Raw genomic sequence first — 9,401 nt, 5'->3', positions numbered from 1 at the left:
GGGAATTGGCGCTAGTGATGACAAAAACCATCAGCACCATCAAGCGTTTGGCGACACTTGGCATTTTTCAATATAATAGTAAGAATAATAATTTAATTAGTGTAATTGGTAAAATTATGGCAGTAATAAGTGTCTAATCTCAGTTTCTGACAAAAAAAAACAAGCATGAAAAAATGCCAAGCGTCGCCCGACGCTAGATGGCATTGACAGTTTTATTGTCGACACTAGTGCCTGTTTCCACTCTTATAAGTGAATCACAATCTTTGAACTGGACTTGAAACCTGGAGATGAATAAAATACAATAATACTCATGAAAAACGAATATATTAATTGTAACACTGTACAAAGTTAGGAGGTAGAATACAAATAGGAATAACGCATTTGCAACAAAGAAGAAATAAATTAATCTAAACATTTTCAGTTAACACAAACCATAAACCAAATAAAATTCATTTGAAAGGCAGAATTGTTTGAAGATATTAGTTGAAATTTTCATCAAGCATTTCTCGTTTTACAAATTAATTTAATCACAGGAAAACAGAGACATCAGAAGAAAAAAAATTAGTGACTAAAAAACTTTCATTTATTTTAACTGCCTTAAATTTTAAACAAGAGATGAAATCAAAATAAAATTTAGTTTTTTGTTCATTTTAATAGCTTAAAATATCCAATAGAAACCAATCATTTTTAAAAAGAAAGGGTTATTGGCTTTTCTCGCTAGTATTCTTAATGGCGTCAATTCATCGAAATTAGGAGTGGCAAGAATATATTTTTTTTTAATTTACGGGGGTAGGGGCACTTTTGATGGTTTTTCATCGTTCAATGAAAATACAAAAGAAACCACTTTTCAATGAAAACACCAAAAAAAGCATTTTAAGCCAGTATGAATACAATTAAAGAATAATTAATAATTTATACATAATACTTCAGAAAAGATGACAATAATTATGATAATGCATCCTCTATGCCATGGAATTCGAGAAAAATAATCACTCGTTTTCTCTTTGACTTTTTTTGTAAGTTGATTCTATCTTTAATTCTATCCTTTTGTCTATTTGAAAGTTGAAATTCAAGCAGTTCTATTTCATTTCAGCAAACAATTTACTTCCAAGGTTATTCATAAAAAAAAAAGGTTAAATACTTCTTTTATTTTTTTTGTGTTTCCATCAAGATACTTGACTTACACTTAATTTGATGTATTCCATCATGATGAAAACATTAATTATGAGTATATTCTATTTTGAAAAGCTATGAATCTATCGTTAGCAACAATACATTCATTTCATAAAACAAAGACAAATACAAATAAATAACAGGGATTTTTTCTCGTCGAACACCAAAAATTTTTAGGGGGTAAATCAGCACAAATTAAAACTAAAATTCAGATAAGAACAGCATCTGTATTTTGGTGCATAGCAGGAAAAAGGGGTGGGGGAGGGGGCCTAGTTGCCTTCCAATCTTTTCGGTCACTTAAAAAGGTGATGCAGTCACCCCTGAAAAAAAAAATAAACACGCATCCGTGATGTTTCTTCTGGCAAAAAATACAAAATTTCATATATTTGCAGATAGAAGCTTGAAACCTCTACAATAGGGTTCTCTGATATGCTGAATCTGATGGTGTAATTTTCAGTAAGATTCTAGGAATTTTCGTGGGTATTTCCCTCTGTTTTCAAAAATAAGACAAATATTCTCAGGCTCGTAACCTTTGATGGGTAAAACTAAACTTAATGAAACTTATAAATTCAAAATCGGTATAAAAATCCGATTCTTTTGCTATATCTATTGGTATCAAAATTCTGTTTTTTAAAGGTTCAGTTACTATTTAGCCTGGTCGCTCCTTACTTGCAGTTCGTTACCACGAACTGTTTGATAAAGTAAGGTAATTATTAGCGGATTACATTCTACTTTATATTTCTTCTGTTTCGTTTTGTGTTTTTAAAATTTGAGCTATGAACGTTTCATTCATATTAAAATCTCTATAAGGTTATTATTAAAGCCAGTTTTAATTCAAATTTATGTGAAATTTTAGCAAGCCACAAACAAGAAATAAAATCTATTATACTACCTCTGAAGTTTCTCCTAATATTTACACCATTGTGATTTTTCTTTAAAAAAGAGGAGGTGAGAAGCAAATTTTTAGGAGAGAGGGGGGAAAGAGGAGAAAGAGAGGAAAGGGGGAAAGAGGAGCCATTTTGTTTCTTAGTGAAGGTTGGGATTAATCCAAGATTCAAAGTTTTTATTTAAGACTTAAACAAAAACCATCATTTTCCGACTATTTTAAAAAACATGATCCCACCTCCCAATTCTTTACAGACCCTCAATCAAGTTTTTAGCTCTAGTGAGGTAGACTCATATGAGCGTTCGTGATAACAGTATTCCCGGAAGCAATATATTTAACAAAAAGTCCCAAGAATAATTTTAATTAGACTTTAAATACCAAATAACGTTAAATAACGTTTCTTAATAACGTTAGATAACGTAAAGTACCAAAATCAGACGTTGGAGATTTAACTTCAAAATCTGGTTTATGACCTTAAACCACTAAATAAGTTCTGAGGATTGAAATAATAAGGACGGATGTGTTCTTTGCTATAAAAGCAAATTGGTAACATATTCTTTTCACAATAGTTGAAATAAAGCAGGTCACCAGCACCATTTGTCTTCACCAGCACCATGGCACTGTGCAACGCCAAAGAGCCATGGATTGTAAATCTTCGTGGATGTTCTTCTTGGATCACAGCATGGATCTTCTTCTGTATGATTCAAGTAAAGCAGGACATTAAAACTATTAGTATTTCGATTTCAATACCTATTGTCACAAGTAATGGCTCTAGTATCTTGATGAATTTTTCTAGATCATGGCTCTTGGGTATTCGTGAATATTCTTCTTAGATTAGAGCAATGATTTTCCTTCGGTGAGAGGGAGATATGTCGGGTTGGGAATCTTTTGCCAACCTGTTTTGCCGACCTTTCACCAATCTTTTGCCAATCTTTGCCAAAGATTTGTCAGATAATCATTAGAATAAATTACTGGCTACCACAGATCTGCTTAAATCTTGAACCATGGCGATGGTTCTGCTTTAGCACGAAGCAGGCTGCGAAGCAGTATAATTATTGTTTTAAATACTTTTCTTGTTGCTACATTGCCAAGTGCTTCCTAGACAGAGCTTCAAACAAAAAATTAATAATTGGCGATGATTTTCAACACTCAAATTAAAATCATGTGATTGATTCCCTATAGTTTGATAACAGAGGACATGCGGGTGAATTTGATGGAATGGTCTTTGAGATTCTTTTACGGTCTACATGGGCATAGATGATCGACTCTCTATTTTGTGGATCAATCACTGTTGCAGGAGGTGATCGAAGAACTTGTGATTCTGGATACTCAATTTTTCCATCCTGAAAGAACAGAGTATGTTTACTATAGCAGAATATATAATCAATTCTACATAAAATATATGGAGTTGACAATTTAACGTGATCGTAATAATTAACTATCTCACTATGTCTACCATATAACGTCTTCGTAGTATTCAGGCTAATGTTGAGGGGTTCAATTATAAAAAAGGCGCTTTGTCCTGTGAACTACAGAAGGGAACTAGAATTTAAGATTTTATTTTAGAAGATTTTCTTTCAAGTATCCTAGGACTATAATACGACCCCCCCCCCCCTAAAATTGGGTCCCCCCCCATCTAAGAAAGATCACGAATTTTCGTTGGTTATCAGGCATATTGAATTTGATGACATAATTTTATTTGCATCAAAGCCCATTTTGGGGCTTATTCAAATTTTTTCTAAAATTGGGTAAATTCTCTTGCACTAACAACGTTTAGTGTATAGGTTTAGTGTTTAGTTGTTTTAGTGTTTCAACGTTTTAGTGTTTAGTGTTTAAACTTGGAATTGTTTTTAATCAATAAAAGCTGTGGGAGATGATTAAAGAACCTGTCATTCTAGATACTAAATTCCACCGTATTGAAAAGGAAAGAATAGAGAAAATATAGAGTAAGAAGATTGGCAAAGTAAAGTGAAAGAAAACTAAAAAGAAATTAGCCGTTCTATTTATGGTAGTAAAAGTAATCGCGTTTACTAAATAGGTTGTTATTTATTAGTCTCCCCTTTCTCAGAACATGTTGTATTCTTGCAATTGCCGAGTTGGTGGAGAGTGAGGGTTCTAAGAGTGAGGGTTACGCTTTTTTTCTTGTTTTGCATTGAAAGATGATAATGGAAGGTATTGTATTTGGAAGTTAATGAACATTTATCTGGCTTAAATGGTTGCTATATACAACCTAGAAAACAAAGGGGATTTTCTAAAGTATTTTTTGTTCTTAAAACTATCTTCTCAATTGTTTTTAATCAAGAACAAAAAGCATTCAGGAAGAATAATGCGAGATTAAAAAAATTGCAGCCTGCCTTATTTTTTTTTATTTCACATATATTTTGCTCTTTTAAACAAGATTTTGTTTTCTTGTCTTGTCTTGTTGTTTAAACAAGATCTTCTTTTCTATATGTTAGCAATGTATATGTTAATTTCAGCGATTTTAAACTTAATCACGAAGAAATTCAGAGAGTATTAGGAGGGGAGCAATTACGTACAGCCATTACGCAATTTGAACCTACGTATAATTTTATCGCTTATATTATTTACATTGTTGTTAAAAGACAAAAAAGACTCAGAAAGGCCAAGTTGCTTAGCTTAAGAATTAAATTAACTTGTGTAATTTGTATTAGGTAATTTTAGCATATTTTATTGTAAATTCGTTTTGTTATTCATTTGTTGCAATTTATTTTAGACAAGTGTAACACAAACTTTCTTTCTTTGTAAAAAAACATGTTTTATTTATATTATCTTAATTATTTTTTTTTAATTATTCAAGTATTTTTTATTATTTAAATAGTTTTATTTTAATTATTTAAACGATACTACTTAAATTACAAAAGAAAGTAAGGCAAGTAGTAGTAGTACTACCTCTACTACTAACAACTTACTGAAGCACCAAACCAACTGAGGCCGACATAGCTGTATCTTCTCCTTCCCCAACCAATCTACTCAAAATTTCCATTTCTTATCTCCTCCCGCGAAGCTCAAATGTACTTAAAATTATTTCTTATAATCTTTTCCCAGCCATTTGGGGGTAGCTAGCCCTAGATTTGGTCCCAGATGGATGGCCAAAAAGGGAAACCTTTGGCAATTTGCCATCCCTCATCCGTAAGACATGGTCTGGTCATCTTAGTATTTCTTTCATTGTAGTTCTAATAAGCCCTATTGACTGCATTTTCACAATTTACTGTTTGTTAAGCTGACAGCCAAACGAGAACTTATCTTCCATCTTAGAAAGTTTCTTTGGGAAGATTTTAACAAATGCTTCTCTGTTCTTTGGAGCAAATCATTACTATAGCTGCCATTATCCTAATCTAATTTCGCAGACTTATCTTCGATTTCAACCTTAAAAAAAACAACCGCCTTCTCGTTTTTCAGCACCCAGGAAGTATGTCAGCCTCCCTACCGTCACCATCACACAGGGGCATAGCTCCAGCATTTTATTGGGCGGGGGCAGCAAAAGGGGTCCTCATCCGGAGATTCAAGGGGAATAGGCTATATAAAAATTATTTTATAAATTATTGGGAGAGAAGGGGCGGCCGCCCCCTTGTCCCCCCCCCAAAAAAAACGACGCCATTGCTACCACAATACAAGTATAAGAAACTTCGTTTGATGCCACCTCAGATGTGGCACCCGGAAAGAGCCTTCCCCCCTTACGCCCTCCTAACTGCCCCACTGCTTGGGGTCATCCCTTTAGAATGTTAATGGATCCTATTTAATGCCGGGTAGTATACTTGTTTAAACAATAAGAGGTCACTTCCAAAGCTATTAGTCCATCTCTGCCTAGGTCTTCCAAGATTGTGTCTTCCTTGTGGACCCTTCTGGCACGCATAATTCCTCCATTCGATGCAAGTAAACCAGCCCCCTTATTTTTTTGTGAATCTACGAAAACTTTTGGTGAATATGATGCCACTGTGGTAGGGGTGCCTTACGACAAAATGGCACCCTGCAAAACAACTAGGAAGATTTTTATTTGTGCATTTTAAAATGTCTCAAAATTTAAATCATTATTTACTGACAAGATTCAACCATTGTTTTAAATAGAATAAAGAATAAAGAATAAAATAGAATAAATAAAATAACAAAATAAAATAAAGAATAAAATAAGAAAGAATAAAAAAGAATAAAAGAATAAAAAGAATAAAGTATAAAAAAGAAAGAATAAAATAGAATAAAATAGAATAAAGAAAAAACATTGTTTTTAAATAGAATAAAGTTAAAGAATTTATTTGTGAGGTCAATAAATAGAACTATTAGTTTGGAAAGTAAAGAAGTTAGCACCAATGATAGAAAAGGAGGCGCGATTTAGAAAAAAAACTTAAATTTGATGACTAGTTTGTTTTCCAACGCACCAAGAAAAAGATTATGCTCAGTGATTCGGAAAATAAGTTCCAGGAATGTTTCCGGCAATAAATTAGATTATCTGGCAAGTCACATTGTTCTAGGATTACACAGCGGCAGAGTTGATAACATCCTTCAGCTGATTCGTGTTAGCGGGTATGCTAGTAAGAAAGAAGTTTCCGGATAATCAAATCGGTGTTCACAAATTTTGGAATAGTAGACATAAAAAAAAAACAAAGAACGAAAAAAGTTAGAGAGTGAACAATTAAGACAGAAAAAATAAAAAAGAGAGACAGGGGGAGAGAGAGAGGGTGGGAGTGAAATAAAAATACAGAGAAAGTGAAAGGGAGGAGAAAGAGAGACAGGGAGAGATATAGATTTAAAGAGAGAGATTGAGTAAGATAGATAGAAAGGATGAGAGGAGGGCGATAAAACAACAGAGACATACCGGTGGTTTACAAGAAAAGGAGACAGATTTAATAGGAGGATGTCTAAGATTACTTCGTAGAACCACATCATTTCTTGGTAGAGTCGAACATTTGCGAATAGTCGATGTGTCACCACTTCTGATTCCAACAATTGTTCCAGAGAGAACATTTAATGGATTTTCAGTTATATGAGGAACTAGGTCGCCTGAAAAGGAAATTGAGTTTTAATACAATATATTTGGTCTATGTATGAATACATAACAAATCAACTACATAAAAACTGTGAGTTGAGGTTTGAACCCATTAAATATGTATTTCTAAAGTCAAACTTCAACTTCACCTCCCCCTTTTTTTTACTGAAAATCTAATCCATATTTAAGAAGTACTTATTTCTAATGGCCCCTGTCCCCGCCATTTCTTCGGGATTCAAAATAATATTTGGCTGATTCTTGCTTCTTTTATAATTTGAATATCATGAGCAATTAGAAACCATTTCTGTGCACTAGAAAAATTTGATTACATTTTTTAATTTAGTAGGCTATATATATATATATATATATATATATATATATATATATATATATATATATATATATATATATATATATATATATATATATATATATATATATATATATATATATATATATATATATATATATAGCATAAGAAACAACTTTCCTCCATAATTGAGTATTTTCTTTCTTAAATCCAAAGTCCCTGAATTTCAAAAAGCAAAAGCATACAAAATTATGTTTTTCCTTTGCTCTAAAACGGCCAGTGGTGGAAGCATTCTGATTGCTTATTTAATTTCAGTGTAAATAGTTCATTTTAAATTACATATTCTAATACCCCAAATCATATTTTTAATTTGCTCCACAATTTGATTATTTATCGTACATTCTATCAAGATTTAGGTTGGATAAGATCTGTTGTACACCCTTCAGCTGTCTGGGGCGCAAAAGGGTGGTACGTGATTAGTTAATAATGCAAAAAACAGTTTAACACAAGAAAGTCTTTTATTTCCTTTGAAATGATAACTTTCAGAAAAAATACGTCAGTATAATTTCTAGATTCTCTGTGATAGTACAGTAGATCTATGCTCTGCTTGGCAAGACAGGGAATGGGGTTCGATTCCAGCTGCCGCAAGGTGAGGTGACAAGCCTGCTACCTTTCCCTGTAAGAAATGGCCCAGCAACTCAAAGGTCGATTCGACGCCTTACGCGCCATCAATAGCTCTGGAGGGTCTTTATCCTTTTATTACTTTTCTGGGTTTTAAACCATCTATCTTTTTCAAAAATATTCTAAACACCATATTTACGGCTTAAAAAAAGACTATTTAAGTATTTTACTTTCTCTAGAATGATAACATTTACAGAAAATACTCTTTCAATATATTTTCCGGATTTTATGTGGTGGAAAAGTGGATTGATACTCTGCTTCGAAAGACAAGAAACAGGGTTCAATTCCAGGTACCAAAAGGTTAGGCAAAAACCTTGCTTCCTCACCCTTTGAAAAAAAGACACGGTACCTCAAGCGTCGATTCGACGCCTTATTCGGCCTTCCGAGCTTTAATTCAACTATATATTTCAAAAAGATTATAAACGTCATATTTACGACTTACCTCTTTCATTCCCTTCGCTAATGTTCTTCATCATTTCTGGGTCAATTTCTTCCTCCTTGCTAAGGTTGTTTGGTGGATGGCCTTTCCGCTTTGGTTTTTTGGTTGCCCTTGCCAGAACAGCCGCTACAGTGATGGCTGCCAAAACGAAAATGGTGCCACATGGCCCAATCAATGCTCCCACAGTTGGCGTAAGCTCAAAAGGGATTGAGGATGTTGCTAAGAATGAGAAAACGATTATCAATTCGGACAAAGATAGTTTATTAAAAAAGATTGTTTTAAGCTTGTGGTTCTGGGAAAATGCAATTGAGGGATTACGATTTTTTTTTACTGTCAAGTTTGAAGTTGTTTGAAGTTAACGCCTTAAAAAGCCCTCCGTCAGCTACCAGAAATTTGGATGGTCAGGCTAGTTTGTACTGCAGACAGGCAGATTAAGAGAGCGTGCGAGCCAGTTCTTTAACATGGTGAGACATTTTAACTGATGTGATCCTATTCACAACTAAATTGAGGGAATAAGAACTAAATTGGGCTCCGTCAAAAGTCATACTTTATAAACGACGATTGAAGTTTCTATACTAGACTGCGGGGGAATCGGCCCGTATCTGTCGAATACTCAGACCAAATAGGTTTAATGACGAAAACTAATCTACCGAGAGAATTTATAAGTCTCTCGAAGTCAAACAATATACATAATTATATACAAAACTACTCTTCTTAAAGAAACATAGTATGTATGCATACGGAGTATATATATATATGAAAAAATAAAATTTAAAAATATAAAATGAACTAGTTCGGCAGTAGGCCTATTGACAACAGCCGGCAGCCGTTACACATCCTGCAAGTATTGCACATACAAGCGCCGAGGGAACAACACGTAATGCTGGTGAACGATAAAAGGGTCATCAAA

The 9,401-nt window shown here is 33.4% G+C and overlaps 1 protein-coding gene across 1 annotated transcript in view; it reads right to left on the bottom strand.

Moving 5' to 3' along the window:
• Positions 1–329: 329 nt before the first annotated feature.
• LOC148951571 (adhesion molecule nephrin-like) overlaps positions 330–9,401 on the bottom strand; it is a 286,912-nt gene continuing 277,840 nt past the window's right edge. The window contains exons 14-15 of the mRNA XM_089091200.1: positions 6,891–7,075; positions 330–3,402 (exon numbers count right to left, since the gene is read on the bottom strand). Of these exons, the coding sequence (XP_088947326.1) occupies positions 3,220–3,402; positions 6,891–7,075 (368 nt within the window). The 3' untranslated portion in view covers positions 330–3,219. The remainder of the gene's footprint in view (positions 3,403–6,890; positions 7,076–9,401) is intronic.

This window comes from Artemia sp. Qi Xiang Cuo, chromosome 6, assembly GCF_049724085.1.
Source record: "Artemia sp. Qi Xiang Cuo chromosome 6, ASM4972408v1, whole genome shotgun sequence".
NCBI classification, from domain to species: Eukaryota; Metazoa; Arthropoda; class Branchiopoda; order Anostraca; family Artemiidae; genus Artemia; species Artemia sp. Qi Xiang Cuo.
Note: the sequence above shows the minus strand (reverse complement) of the source record. Positions and strands in the feature narration are given on the sequence as shown.